Source organism: Lathyrus oleraceus, chromosome 7 (genome assembly GCF_024323335.1).
Source record: "Lathyrus oleraceus cultivar Zhongwan6 chromosome 7, CAAS_Psat_ZW6_1.0, whole genome shotgun sequence".
Lineage (NCBI taxonomy): Eukaryota > Viridiplantae > Streptophyta > Magnoliopsida > Fabales > Fabaceae > Lathyrus > Lathyrus oleraceus.
In genome coordinates, this window is record NC_066585.1 from 197,261,442 (window position 1) to 197,277,253 (window position 15,812).

The window sequence follows — 15,812 nt, forward strand, 5'->3', positions numbered from 1 at the left end:
TCGAATCATACAGATCTTGCAAACTTCGCATTCTGGGTTGTGGAGGTTCATCTTCATTGTCAGAGTCTTCAAGTTTTGTTGAAATGTTTGGTGGTACAACGACAGATGATTCTTCAACTTCGACGATAACTTTTGTCGAACTGTTCCAGTCCCACTTACTTGCTTCGTTTATTCGAACGTCTCTACTCACTATCACCTTCTTTCTTATGGGATCGAATAGCTTGTACCCTTTTGTTTTCTCATCATACCCAATGAGTATGTATTTCTGACTTTTGTCTTCAAGCTTCGTTCTTTGTTGATCTGGTACGTGTGCATAAGCCACACTACCAAATACTTTGAGATGAGAAATTGTTGGCTTCTGTCCGCTCCACGCTTCTTGTGGTGTTTGATCTTCTAACTTCGAATGTGGACATCAATTCTGAACATAAATGGCACATTGTACAGCTTCTGCCCAAAATTCCTTTGGCATGTTCTTGCTTTTAAGCATTGAACAAACCATGTCAAGGACTGTTCGATTCTTCCTTTCAGCCACCCCATTTTGTTGAGGTGAGTATGCTGCAGTTAGAAATCTCCTTATGCCTTTCTCTTCACAATACTCCATAAAGGCTCTCGAAGTATACTCACCACCTCTATCAGATCAAACTGCTTTAATGTGTCTGTCGGTTGCCTTCTCCACCATTACTTTGAACCTTTTGAACACCTCGAATGCTTCAGACTTTTCTTTCAAGAAATAAACCCATGTCTTTCGTGAGTAATCGTTGATAAAGGAAATAAAGTATCTTTTGCTACTGAAAGATTCTGGCGTGATTGGCCCACATATGTCGGTGTGAATCAATTCAAGGATATGCTTAGCTTGATATTCTGCCTTCTTTTGAAATGAAGTTCTTGTTTGTTTGCTAAGCACACATTCTTCACAGAATTTTCCTTCATAATCCATATCTGGTAGTCCATGCACCATGTTCTTTTTCGCCAACCTTTTTAAACCAGCATGATGTAGATGACCAAAGCGTAGATGCTATAGTGACGCTTTGTCTTCGACATTTACTTGTAAACATTTTTCTCGAACGTTTATCAGATTCAGTTTGTACATTCAATTTCTCTCCATTTCGACACGAGCAATCAGATGTCCCAGCTTGTCCTTCAAATGCAGTATCCATTCTTTCATAAGTATCGAATAACCTTTTTCTGTAAGTTGTCCCAAACTTAAGATGTTGGTCTTAAGATTTGGTACATAATAAACATCTTGAATTGATCCAATCAACCCATCCTTCTGCAAGTAACGGATTGTTCCCTTGCCTTCGACCTTCACTTTCGATGCATCTCCGAAAGACACATTGCCATCTTCAATCTTTCTCATTTCTTTAAACAAGTGTTTGTGACCACACATATGGTTACTTGCTCCTGAGTCAAGATACCAAACATTATCATTTGTGTTGATCTCATTTTGAGCCATCAAGAGAAAACCTTCATTTGCTTCAGCTTCCAAAGTTAGATTGGTTGTTTCTTCTACCTTCTTTTCGATTCGACAATCTTTTGCAAGATGTCCCACTTTATCACAGTTATAGCATTTGAATGAGTTGCAATCCTTCGCATAATGACCATACTTGCCACACTTGTAGCATTCAAAGTTGGAATGGTTCGACCTACCACCTCTTTGACCACGTCCTCTGCCACGCCAATTTTACTGGCTCGACTGTCCTCTCTCGAAGTTGCTGCCTCTACCACTTCGACCACTGTCACGTCCTCCACGACCACGTCCTCTTCCTCTAAAATTTTGAGAAAAAAGTACCTTTTCGTCTTTGATTTTCTCCTTGGTTTGATTTGCGTCCTCTACTCCTTCTTCCTACTTTTTCATCTTACGTTGTTCGTGTGCTTCGAGGGAACCAGTGACCTCTTTGACTGAGAGCGTCGAAAGATCCTTCGACTCTTCTATTGCGCACACAATATTCTCAAATTTATCTGTTAAAGATCTTAAAATCTTTTCAACAACTCGTGCATCAGTTACTGTTTCGCCATTTCTGGTGAGTTGGTTCACCATCTTTTGTACATGCGTGATGTAGTCAGATACATTTTCTGACTCCTTCATCTGCATCCTCTCCAATTCGCCACGAAGAGTTTGGAGTCGAACTTGCTTTACTCGATCTACTCCTTTGAACACTTTCTCTAGCGTGTCCCACGCTTCTTTCGACGTAGTCGAACCGGCAATCTTTTCGAAGCCTGATTCATCAACAGCCCTAAACAGCATGTATAATGCCGTTTTATCCTTCGATCGCGTCTCTTTCAACGCCTTGTTTTGAGCTGTCGTATATCCCACAATATCTGTTGGTTCTTCAAACCCATCTTTGGTCACCTCCCACGCGTCTAGAGATCCGAGAAGAGCTTTCATTTGGATACTCCAGTTTTTGTAATTTAACTTCGTTAGCCGTGGCAACGACATTTGATTCAACATGTTTGCCATTAGCTCTGATGCCAATTTGACAGAAGGAAGCGAATCTTTTGCAACTTCTGTATATGAATTAGAGTACATCCTTGGTCTTTATATAGACTCAGAAACTTCAGCTATTCTAGGAAACATAATTATTAGTAAATACTATTAATAGCCCACTATCTCTTGACCTTCCAACTACAACAGACTCTTAATCTCTCCATTAACTTATTAACAGAAACCCACTAACTATAACATTAAAGTTTATTCAACATGTATAACTTCCCCCATACAACCGAGTACAAGTATGCTATTATTTTCACAAGGCTTGCTACATCAGGGTATATTGGTAGAGTTTCAGTCACAATGTATGCATGATCAAGGTGACCCATGAGATTTGGGTCATTCCTATTGGTACAGTGGCCACTGGCCACAAAGAACATTTTCGAAAAGTTAGGCCTCTCAAGTGTTTCTTAAATGAAATAATGGTTGATGCATGCAACTTTTGTGCTTGCTAGTTTTGATAGGACATTCTCCCTTGTGTTATACTTCCATGGCTCATGTGAAATATTATATACTCTGAAGAAAAATATTTTTCCTTTGACTATGGCTACATACTTCTACAGTAGTGCATCTTTAGTATATGCATCCTCATTGACTTGGGAGACCACTAGCTAAGAGTTTGTGCATAACCTAACTTCTTCATCCTCCATTTCTAACAATGAAAGATTCATACTTTGTCTGGTTTTGGATGGTGGAGAAATAACACGGTGATGCTTTTACCATGTTCCCTTTTTTGTTCTCAAGAATGAGGTCGACTCTCCTTCCTCTACAATTTGATGATCCATCTATGAAGACAAACCACTTCGTGTATGGTTCAAATGTGGCATGTGTCAAATCACCAATAAAGTCTACAAAGACTTGGGCCTTCCTGGGTTTAAAAGATATGTCAAACTTTGAAATCTCGATAGACCACTTTGTCATCCACCCTTCCAAATATGGTTTGAAGAGGACTTGCTTTAAAGGTTGATTAGTGTGAACCACTATTAAGTATGCTATAAATAATGGTGTAGCTTCTTTGAGGCTATTACTATAGCAATATTAATTTTCTCACTCTTTTGGTAGTGGGTTTCAGAACCTGTTAGCATCTTGGAGATAAAATATATTGAATTTTGGTTAGTGCATACACCCCTTAAGTCTATGACACTTATTGCTTTTGGTGATATTGTTAGATAAATGAACATCGTCTTCCCGATCATGGGCCATGGTAGGACTGAGGGCTATGAAAGGGAGAGTTTTAGTTGTGGGAAGTCTTGCTTCCACTACTTTGTCCATTCAAATTTCATTTCTTCCTTAGGAGCATTCCATTTCATTTCTTCCTAGGATGCAATTGTAAATTGTTTCGCACGAGACTACCATTAATTGAATGTCCACCGTGCTAGCATCCCTCTTTCTCCAAAGATAATCATACATGGGCAGGTTACCGCTCCATTAAAGCCTTGCATATTAGTAACCATATATAAGGTGATAGTCTTTTGCTTTTTGAGCCTTACTTGGTGAATAATGCAACATACATGATATCACAAGAACTCCTTTCATCATTGAGAATTCTTGAAACGTCAAAGTTGGTCATGGTTGTCATGATCGGCATATATATATATATATATATATATATATATATATATATATATATATATATATATATATATATACTAAAAGCAAAAGAAAAATCAAATTGATAAAACTTGTGTGATTATTAGCCTTGTGAGGCATTACAATACATGCATTGTAATTAGCATAACTCCAAATAGAATTAAAGTCCTTCCTACATTAGCAAGTTTTAGAGTAAACAATCTAAAACCTAAGCATATCTCCTTGGCTGCCAACTAGCAGGACCACCTGCCATAGCTTCTAGAGAAACCGGTTTCATAATACAATATCCATTGTTAGAGCAAATACCAGACCTATTTCTTCTTCTGACAATATGATCACGATAACCCTGCATGTCCATTGCTAATTTTCTCTCCAAATCATGCCTCTCAAATGATCTCCTCCTTATATTTTGCCTCCTTAAACCAACACTACTTATCTTGTCTTTGTTGTCACATCTTTTTCTATTTACTGGCACTGGAATAGCTTCCAAACCCATCAACTTTGCGACAACCCCTGGTTTACACCAAACTACACTCTCCCCTGCAATTGTTGTGGGAAAACACACAACCTTTTCATCAACCTTTGGTTCTAAACTTCTCTCACTACAAACTGATCTTCTTCCTTCTATCGTTCCAAAAGATGACCTATACATGGAATCTCTTCCATCAAGTGAAAACCTTGGGTATTGATTCAAAGCATTCCTTGCAGATCTTAATATGTCAGAGTTATTCACACTTGACATTCTTCCCCTTATTCCACTATATTCATTGAGTTTTTCTTTCCTTGCCATCTCTTCCTCCATTTCTAATTGTAGTATAAGATCTTCTAGTGTTGGTGTGCTTTGCTTTGAATTTGAATTTTCACATTGCAAAAAGGGGGAGCTTACCTTGCTACTTGTGATGTCAACTTGGCTATGGTTGCCTATGCCATTGCCAATAGTACTATTTTGTTGGTTAAGAGTTGAGGTTGACACATCAGTGTTGCAAAAAGTTCTGATGCCTTTCTTCATCTTGGCTCCTAAAGAGTTCTTGAGTAGAAAGAATGGCATGTCCTTTATTATTGTTTTTGTTATCAGTATGTGAGTTGTATTGAGAGAAAAGTGAGGAGATAAGGAGCATCTGCATGGATATTATGAAAATGGGGATTTGAGTTTTCTTTAGTAAAGAGGAGAAATTGATAGACAAAGGCAATGAAACGTGAATAGATTGAATAGGAGCGGTTTGCATGGTGTGGTAGTAATGGAACATTTTAGGAAAGTGGAATTAGATGAGCCTTAATAGCTGTCACATGATGGATAAGGAAGACTTTCACAGGTTTTTCATTTCTTTGCTGCAAAGTTGTTCGCGGTGTTAATAGCAGAGTAAGTAAAAAGACACCTAATGGACTTTAAGTTCTATTTTGGTTGGGAGAAATGAAGATCATTTATTAGAGTCACGGTGGTAGAATGCATGAAAAATAATACTCTAGACTTACATCAGAATTTCGTCTTTGCATTGCATTTTTGCATGTATTAGTTAGAACAATACTGCTTAATTCTTGACCCTATTGCCGGTTACCACGGCCCTGCCTTCTAATATATCATCCCCAGTTTTCAAAAAATAAAAATAAGTTATCCAAAAATAAGAATATTAAAATTTAATTCCTAGGTTTTTTTAAATGCATTTAACATATAATTTAGTTTCATATTCATAAGAATATTGTAGTTATATTTATTTTTTCACCTTTCGACATGGAAATAAAACCATGAGAATATGGAAATTATTGAGGATTATTTCATTCCTAAAAAAATGTAGTTTTTCTTAGACTTCAACAAACACCCCTAGTCATAAGTTACCATTTCAAACAATAAGAAAGAAGGACAAAATACCCCCTAATGTATGCCTTCTCCTTTTAACAACACTTCCTTTTCCTCAATCAAACATAACTACATAGACATCACGCCATGTATAGATTCATAGTGGACCCGAGAAGAGGAAAAGCGAGTGTGGAACCGCAAAGAATCCTATATCATACAATCATAGTTGTGTGCTCCTGGTGAATAACTTTTTCTTCCTTTGGCATAAATAAGGCCTTATAATTATTAATTGGGTAATGCTAACTCGTGCCCCAAGGACACATGTTAAGTCATTCATAAATAGAAAGTTTATATTGAAAAAAGTAATAAAAATATTAATTATAAAATTTTGATAATGACTATGCACAAGTTCCAAGAAAACATTTCTATAATTAGTTCTTAACATGTGCCCATAGGGCACAAGATAGCATTACCCTTATTAATAAAGACCGACTTGGAATTTGATTCTAAAAGTATGCTAACCAAATTTGTATAAAATAAGCCAATTACGGTGCCATTTGAAGATTACTAAACCAGTAAACACATTTCGGGAGATAGACACGTTTTCCCCCAGAACATAAGAAACCCGGGGTTTGGTAAATGCACACCTGTGGTTCTAATTTACTGTGCGCTTAACAATTAGGGTTCACCCCCTCTTTCTGTTACTCAGGGGAAAGTATTAAAATAAAGAATGTAATAAAACTGAGATATATTTATAGCTCTGTATAATTGAGAGCTTGGCAAAGAAGGATTTGGGTGACTGTTCATCATTCAGCTTAACTCAACTGTGTCTGAATTCTGCAACTTCCTCTTGTAAGCCATGACCTGTTAATAACCGGGAGAAAAAGTCAGATAACAAGAGAGCAAAGACCAGTACTGTAACAATGGGGAGAAAGAGGAAAATGAAAAGATATTTGTGTAAATGAACATAATCAATTTTGAGAGTTTACCAGATAACCATGGCTGGTATTTTCATAAGTTCCCAGCAATTCGGCCAATGTTTCTTGGTCTTCTAGAATGCGTAAATTATCTGTGTTTGGATCGATGGTTCTTTCACCTTCTTCAAAGCTAGATCGTGGCTTGAGTATCAACCACAAGTCAACTTCAGCCTCAGGCATGGCAGTTTCATTTGCTACATGCTGTCGATTGAAAAACAGTCATGCTTAATAAGAAATAGACTAGATAGAAATGTCAGCTCAAGGAAAGAGAGGACAACCTTGCGCAGTATCTTGACTGACATGGTAGGCTTGCAAGTAAGGCATGGATCCTCCAAACTTGGTATTCTTTGCTCATCCAACGAGACAAGCATGAGAAAGGTAGGCAGCTGAAATAACTTGCGCCAAATCAATGATCCTATCAATGCTCAGTACAAGCACTAAAGCAAATATGATAACCCCAACGCAACACATATAAAATTATAATAACACGGAATTAGCAACCATTTAGATGAATCCACAGTACAGGTCTAAATATTAGTACATGTCTCAATTCTCAAATAGGTTGAGCAACCTTGAAGGCCAGAGGTTCTCACAATTTTTAGTCCACTAGTTTTTAAACAACCACCACTAGGAAAAAAAAAACTAAGATTGGCAAAGATGATTGAACCTTCTACTCACACTCACTGTAACTAGGTTAAAGTCCAGAATTCTCTAGTTGGTAGGCTATACGTAAATTCTATTGTAAATTCTTACCAAGGTTAGCAGTTCTCGTTGATCTTGTACATGGGTATGTTTCCTCTAATATAATTTTTTTCTTTAATAAAAAAATCACTACTAGGAAAAAGATTTACCTCATAACCATTTTTTGCTGAGTTACGAATATGTTCAACCAATTTGGAGATGCGGTTGTTTTTGGCATTCTTTCCATTGACTCGGCTGTGACTCCGGTGACCATTTTTTCCCCAGGAAAGTGTGCCAGATGCACTTAGGATTTCCCTATTTACTTCTGGAGTATTTTCATCACCAACTCCATCTGGTTCAGTAGAGGGAGAATGCTGAGGAAATTGTGCTTCTTGTTCTCCACCTCTTTTGCATCTTCTTGGCTGGGTTTCTGTCTGCCCATCATCAGAAGATGATCCCTTTCCCCCATCAATATCATCCATACCCTTGTTGTCATTGGATACCTGAAAGTCACCAGCATTTCTAAAGTTTCTTCGACGTTTGAGATTCGAAGTTCGAGAGTTGCCTTGGGATCTCCTCACAAAAGCCACTGATGTTGCTTTGGCATTTCGTTTTTTACTCAACGCTTCTGATTGCCGTTTTAGTGTTTGGGCAATGGATGCTTGAAACTTGATCATAGAAAGAAAAAAAAGATAGAACTCTTGAATTATTAATACCACAAGCCAAAGTAAAAAATCTTGCAGATGAAAAATAAAAGTAAACAGTGATCCATAACTTTCTTGATTAATATTGGCCGCGCTCACACCATAACAAAACTCTGTTCACTCCACAAAAGTATTCAATTCTTTTGAACATTGAATACACTGTCACTGTTGCAAACTAATGCACAATCACAAATAGAGAAAAACAATGATTTGACTATTTTCCTGATGGATTATATACCCAGGGCTACTGCCATCTGTCCGATTTATAGAGCTGCATATTTAAACAACTGAGGCAAAACTACCCCTCTGCAAAACTGATATAGCTAGTGTTTGTATGGATGTCCTAAATACTTTTGGACAATAGGATTAGGATATTGAAGTTACGTAAAATGGCACCCTATCCCCAAAGCATGTGGTGCAACCGAAGCTTTCTAAGCATCTTTAACCAACATTAGTGAAGTGATTCTTGAAGTGAAGAATTTCCTCGTTGCAAAAACAAGAGAGATTTTTGGCTATCAAGTTATTAGTTTCCTTTGGTACAATGGCATAATTCACATTTTTTTACTTTCTGTAGTGTGATAGGAAAATCACTTGATTTTTTTCAAACAAGACATCCATCCTTGTTTAAAAAATGTTTGACTGAAATATTACCTGCTTATGGCGAGCCATCTCATCCTCATGCAAAGCCAATTCCTATGCCAAAACCTTGTTAATGAGTTTTTTGTTCAGATAAAATAATTTTTTTATTCAAGAAAAATTATGTATATATTACCTGTTCCTCATACTTGTCAATATCTGGATACATAACAGCAATCAAGGCATCGTAGCTTGGGTCATCTCTCAATGAGCGTCGGCTAGCACAATGAGTACGGCAAGCAGGACATTCATTGTTACTGCAGTAAAACCAGTTCAGAATAATAAAAATTTACAGCTAATAAACCAATAACATCCCAACGACAAATACGTAAAAAGATAAAGTAGATGGTGGCAGTTAGAGGAAAAACCCAAGGCGCATGGATTTGTCTATGCACTCTCTGCAAAAGCGATGAAGGCATTCCATAACGGTTCTTGTTTTTCGAATGATACCTACACGTATAATGAAATCAATCATCTATTATTATACTACCTGACCATTATAAACCATAAAAATTTATGATGCAGCATCTGATTTATCCTAGTATACTACCACAAATTTATATATAGATATATGTACCATATGGGAATGAACGAGTTACTTAAAATTACAATTACAGTCCATAATTTCCATCACATCAAGGAAGTTGTAAAGCTCATGTAGGACTTATACAGAAGTTGTGAATATTGAAAACAAATCCATTGCTATTGCTGGCTATGCAGCAGTATGTACAATTACAACATTAGCCCTACTGCTACCCCGTACTGTTACTGACTATATCACTCACTCATCCATCTTGCTCTCCTATTATCATCTCTCACCCGTCACTAACTTCTAATGCTACCTCTAAACCAACATTGAGTATTTTTTTCCTTTCAAATTCAAGAGGATATAGAAGTTGTGATTTAATTCCGTTCATGACTTCCTGTGTACAGTAAACTCGAAAAAATGGTGTGTTGTTATATAATATTAGATTTATACATCAACAGATGTGAAATCTGTCCAACATTTGGATAATTTGGGGGAGAAAACAGGCATAGAACCATTGACAATTGTCTGTCTGCTAGATAGGTATCACAACTCAAATGTATTTATTTTTCAATTTTCTTTGTTTTGTTAAGAGCTCTGTAGCACCGACGCCTCTATGAAAAGGTGTTGTCCTGTCGGTGTCGGTGTCTGAAACTGACACAGACACTTGTTGTGATTACGTTTAGGTCATTTAGTTTTTCAAATTATTATCGATGTCGACGTGTCAGTGTCAGTGTCGATGTTTCTGGTGTACGTGCTTCATAGGTTAAGAGAGTCAAAGAACCATTAATCCAATGCTACATGAGTCATGTATTCTAAGAAATTAGAACATTATATATAGGTGATAGGTCAATGATCATATTTTCTTTCAACTTCACTTGTATAGTATGCTGTTGATGTCCACTTACAGATATGTCTTTTATGTTGACATGCTGGTGAATGAATGTCCTACTTAATGAACAAATTCAATGCAGTGTACTTTTACAAAAATAACCACAACTATAATTGAAGCTAGATATTATATCCTTATATTCTTCATATAACAAAATTAGCTAAGTAGTGGTGACTCAAGTATCACGAATCAGTACTGGTGGATCAAGTATCACGAATTAGCAGAGTGGGTAAAGAGACCACTTACACACTCACAACCTTTATATGCATCATGTGGGAGGGTGGATACAAGACAGATAAAAAGGAGCTAATGAAAGTTGAATTTAATCGTGATTATCTATCCATAGCTAGAAATTAAAACCATCATCTTACCAAGTAAGAGACTTATAGAAACATAACTAGTTGTTATATTTCTTAGTCTAACTGTTTTATATGCAAACAAATCAATATGTGCAGTGATAAATTAAGCAATTCTAGCATCAGTTATCAGTTAGGAATTACATACCAAGGCAGATAGGACACTGAACTTCCTTGCGTACATCTGACAATTTTATAGCCACATATCTTCAAATAAACAACAATATAGAGGTATTAGTGAATGTTAGAATATAATATTTTATGGAGATGGATCATTGGAAATGCCAAATTCTCATCCCATCACTCTAGGTCCAGGATTTCCTAACACAGCAGCAACTCTTCAGACAGATAAGGACCACTTTAATGTACTGTATTTAATAAAAATGGCCATCCTAGAATTAGAAAGGGTGGGGTTCCGGAAGGGATGTTGTTAAAATGATTTTCAGAGGGTTTTAATGAATCCGATATATACATTCCTTAAAAAATCATATCAAGGACAAAATAGAAACAGTTTCATTTCAAAGTGAAGGGTTTTTGTCAAGTAACATCAAAGTCCAAAAAATATTTCATCTCATGACTGCACAGCAGTTTTCACTCTCTTAGCTTAGCAAAGTAGCTTACCCAAGAAAATATCATTAGATTCTCAAGTGAATAAATAACTAAAACAAAAAACAATACAAAAAAACCAGTGTAATGGTCTCAAGGTTGATGTTAAGTAAAATACTTCTCAGTTATTAAAAAATATAAGTTCATGCTAATAGAAATTAACATTTACAATCAAAGGATGTTACTATGTTGAAAATAGCATCATAATGTAATCTCATTACACAAGATAAGAATATATTAGAACGCTTCCATATCACACTATTGTTAGGTCGGAGCAAAGCACGTCGTGTGTGGGGTAATCTCAGATTCCTCCACAAAAAACTTGAAAGAGCAGAAACAATCCAACCAACCAAAAGCACCCACAAACGCAAACGAAATCGTGAAAAGTTAACCAAAAAACTCGCCACAACAAAAAAAATTGAAGAGGAGAGCATGCATAAGAGTAATGAGTATACACATAATCAAAATCCACAAGCGATACAATAATCGAATATTGAAGAATCAAAGAATAAAACGATAAATCATAAGAGTATATGAGAAAAGAAATGCAGAACGATAAATCAGGTTGACATACTCTTCCTCTTCCTCTTCATCTTCATCTTCTTCTTCGTCGTCAGATGAACGGCTTTGATCTGATTCTGAAGAAAACAAACAAACAACGACGATCACTATCGAAACAAATCATAGGAAATCATAGAAACTCATAAGAAAATGTAGAAAACAGTTACGTGATTTAGATATGAAAAATAACACCTACCGTCTTCATCTTTAGGTTGCTCGTCGTTGTTTATCTCATTTTCAGAGTCTTCATTCTCTTCGAGAGCCTCTTCGAAAGAACGCTTCTGTGACGGCATTGCTTGCAGTCGAAGCGAAACCTAGAAACTGTATCAAGCGGCGGAGGCGGAGGAGTAGACCGCGGAGGAAAACGACGACGGTGGTTGCAAAGTGTGGTTTAACGTCTTGACTTGAGAGACGAACGAAATAGAAGCTGTTGCTGAAGATTTTTATTCTTTAGAAGTTTTTTTTTATATTAAAAATAGATGAAAATTATTTTTCAGAATTGCTTTTATTTTTAGACACGGTGTGAATGAATTAAACGCAGGGAAAGTCTAATCATCTACTCCTAGCTATTAGAATATTGACACGTGTAAGTTTATGAGAATTTCAGAATTTGGAAGTTTATAGCTTGATGGCTAGGTGTGGCCGTTATGAGGAATCCGCACTGGATAATTGCCCCCTATTATTTTTAGTTTATTTGCTTCACTTTCTTTGTTTCCTTAATAAATAATAATTTATTTTGCTTATATGGCCCGAATGATTGTAATTCCGAAGAAGTTTTCTTTATTTCTTATCAAGTGTGAAAGGAATTGGTTTTCCAAAACTATTCTCAAATGAGTCCTTGAGTTGGATGTAGCTTTATAGAATGAAATATAAATTGGGTGTGAATATGAAAGTAGATAAATGGTCCGGGGGCTAAATAGATTCTTGTTAAAAAACAATTGTTTTTTAAAAAAATCTATCAAAAGGGTTTTCAAAAGATGTGCGCGAAATATTTGATGTGAAAATATGAAAATTATACTTTTTGAAGTTTGATCATATTAACACTAAATCGATTCACAAACATCAAAGATGAATATGATGATAAACATGGTATTCAATTGATTCGATTGTATAATCCACGAGGCGTGTTTATATAACGATTCAAAATAGTGAATTATATCCTCAATTGTTTCTCAGAAATTAATTTCCATTCAATTAGGTATCCAATTCTAACAAACCTAAGTTTACGTAATAAATCTTTATCAATTAAATAAACGATAAATTACGCTAAAATTGAAATACCTAAATATGCAAATACTTAAAATAAATGTAAGAGAGAGAGAGAGAGAGAGAGAGAGGACACCCAAATTTATAGTGCTTCGGTGTTCGTCATCGTTTTACCTACATTCACTCTTCAATGGTTTCTCATTGGAACCTGCATTGTTCTTTTTTATTTGAAAAATATTCGCAAGAGTTCATATAATCATCAATCCACAATAATGTTGAGAATAATAAAATCTCTGATCTGGATCTTGACTTGTATGCAACGTAACTCCAAACTCTTCTCTGTAATCTTTACTCGGTTAACGTTTCTTGAATCTTCCAATATCACTAATCTGCCCCAAGCCTTAGTGTGTAGTAATCAACCCTTTGATCCTACTGATTCCTTGAGGAATGAATTGTTCGAAGACTTGAGAAGAACTTTGTCTTAGTCGTAGCCTTCCACACAGTCATTGCTAATGTAATCTGGAGATAAGAACCTACTTTTTTTCAATGGAATTTGTCAGCACCATTGACAATCACCTCAATCTTGCAAACTACCTGAAAATTTCAACCGAATCTTCAAGAACGGTTAGTTTCAAGAGTGCGCCTCCTTCAATCAATTACAAATCACTCCCTATCAAGATGTGAATCTAATTGAAGTTGAATATGTAAGATTTTCGTTGCAAGAATTATGAAATTTCAAAAACAGGGGGTATTGATTTTTCTCACAGAATCACACAAAAATGCACATGAATTTGTTAATTCGTTATTTGAGAGATGATGGCAAAAAAATTCTATGTGTTTGAGATTAAGCACTAAAAAAGATTGAAAAAGTTAGTTAGATTCAAATCAAGAGCATTTTATGATTTGAATCAAATGAACAACTGAAGTGGAATAAAAGAAAAACAGAGTTTTTACCCATTTTTGAGTTGATTCGAATCAAGAGAAAAGTCTTATTCGAATCATGTGTTAATTTTGATTTGAATCAAACAAGTTGGGCCAACTGAAAAAATGTGAAAAAATGTGATTCGAATCAGGTGTAAAATTTGATTTGAATCAATTGTGGCAGAGGTGACCTGGAATTTGATAATTCGAATCATGTGTAAAATTTGATTCGAATCATGTGTAAAATTTGATTCGAATCAAATTGTCTAAAAATTTATGGTTTGCCTCTCTCCAAAATGATTTGAGTGCTTGATTCGAATCAAACACCCAAAATCCCAATTTTTACAAATTTTCAGAATTTTCGAAAGACTTTGAGATTTTTCTTTCCACCTTATTTAAATCAATAACATATATGACTCTTATTCCACTGACTCATGCAATTGATTAAAAGTATCATGATTACGTTCAAATCTAACCAATGGTTTATGCATGCTAAAAACAAATCATTTCAAAACTTGATTCAAAGAGGTGCAATCACAAAGGAGACTCAAATAATCAAAAGTAAATTAAAATGAAAGTGATAAGTCAAGCAACAAAATAACTGTATTGGGGTGCTCCCCCTAAATGTATTACGGATATACAACTACATTCTTCCCTTTTTTGATGTTTGACAAGCTTTCACTTAGAATTGAGTCGATTTGAGTAAAACGCAAAAAAAAAAAAAACATTTATGCTCCCCCTGAAACATTGCATACAAACCACGTCAAAAAACACATAAAATAATTCTAGACTCATTACAACTTATCCCCCCTTTGACAACATCAAAAAGATATAGATTGAAATGCATCTAAAAAAACACAAACAAATAATTTCAATTTGAACACGAAGATAGACATGCCAGAAGTAACAAAATTCAAAAAGACATGCAACACCAACTTACAACAGAAAATAATTAAGTGATCAAAAACTTGTATGTAAAGGAATGCATTAAGAATCATAAATAATGCGTGAACAAGCATACAAAAGTTCAAATGTACATAATTAGCAACACACATTTAAAAAGACTTCAATGAAAATATGAACAATCACAAACATAGACTAGAGATTAATGAGTAAGGTAAGGAGGAAATATGTAAACCAACACACAATTCTAGAACAGACACATAAAATGATATAAATCGGATACAAGAGTTATAGAGGCATACCAATGTAGTCAGTAAAAGGTATGACTTTCTACAAAATAGTGTTAGTGAAAACAAAATATATAGCAAATAAAACTAAACAAAATCTTTATTCTATTTAAGGCATGAAGAGTCTAAGACTTCTAAGTCTCTACAAATCTTGTGGAAGGGATACAATGATAATGGTTTTGTAAAAATGTCAGCAAGCTGACTTTTAGTGTCAATGTATTCAAAAACAATATCCCATTTTTCCACATGATCTCTAAGAAATGGTGTTTAATCTCAATGTGTTTGGTCCATGAATGAAGTACTAGATTCTTAGTAAGACTTATCACACTAGTACTATCACACTTAATCGGAAAACAATCAGGTTTTAAATCACAATCTAGTAATTGTTGCTTCATCCATAAGACTTGTGCACAGCAACTACCAACGGCTACATATTTAGCCTCAGCGATAGAAAGAGAAATCTTATGTTGCTTCTTACTGTGCCAAGAAACTAAACAACTTCCAAATAAGTGACAGGTGCCACTAGTGCTTTTCCTATCTAACTTGCACCCTGCAAAATCAAAATCAGAAAAACCTACTAAGCTATTATTGGCTGGGATTTTTGTCTAAGAATTTGACGCCAGCATTGCTTCAAGATTTCAACATCAACAATCAACGGGACACATCGACAAAAAGTAGGTAGC

At 35.5% G+C, this 15,812-nt stretch overlaps 2 protein-coding genes across 3 annotated transcripts; both read right to left on the reverse strand.

Moving 5' to 3' along the window:
• Nucleotides 1-4,160: 4,160 nt before the first annotated feature.
• LOC127104972 (uncharacterized) lies at nt 4,161-6,255 on the reverse strand. The gene has a single exon (XM_051042114.1). The coding sequence runs from the start codon at nt 5,124-5,126 to the stop codon at nt 4,287-4,289; it is 840 nt and encodes a 279-aa protein (XP_050898071.1). The 5' UTR covers nt 5,127-6,255; the 3' UTR covers nt 4,161-4,286.
• Nucleotides 6,256-6,399: 144 nt separating this feature from the next.
• LOC127104971 (putative E3 ubiquitin-protein ligase RING1a) lies at nt 6,400-12,288 on the reverse strand. 2 transcript variants are annotated; one of them, XM_051042113.1, is made up of 10 exons: nt 12,009-12,288; nt 11,826-11,889; nt 10,794-10,852; nt 9,240-9,321; nt 9,008-9,128; nt 8,887-8,928; nt 7,702-8,199; nt 7,129-7,236; nt 6,863-7,051; nt 6,400-6,737 (listed from the first exon to the last, which is right to left on the reverse strand). In XM_051042113.1, the coding sequence occupies exons 1-10, from the start codon at nt 12,103-12,105 to the stop codon at nt 6,684-6,686; spliced, it is 1,314 nt and encodes a 437-aa protein (XP_050898070.1). In that variant the 5' UTR covers nt 12,106-12,288; the 3' UTR covers nt 6,400-6,683. The 2 variants fall into 2 exon arrangements, with proteins under 2 accessions (XP_050898070.1, XP_050898069.1); XM_051042112.1 differs by having other exon boundaries at nt 7,129-7,245.
• Nucleotides 12,289-15,812: the final 3,524 nt, after the last annotated feature.

What these genes read in the sequence shown, in the direction of transcription:
- LOC127104972 (XM_051042114.1), bottom strand. Translation starts at nt 5,126, where the DNA reads ATGCCATTCTTTCTACTCAAGAACTCTTTAGGAGCCAAGATGAAGAAA.
- LOC127104971 (XM_051042112.1), bottom strand. Translation starts at nt 12,105, where the DNA reads ATGCCGTCACAGAAGCGTTCTTTCGAAGAGGCTCTCGAAGAGAATGAA. An exon ending in GATGAAGAGGAAGAGGAAGA is followed by an intron (nt 10,853 to 11,825) that starts GTATGTCAACCT and finishes GTTTATTTGAAG; the next exon opens with ATATGTGGCTATAAAATTGT. An exon ending in ATACCAGCCATGGTTATCTG is followed by an intron (nt 6,738 to 6,862) that starts GTAAACTCTCAA and finishes GGTTATTAACAG; the next exon opens with GTCATGGCTTACAAGAGGAA.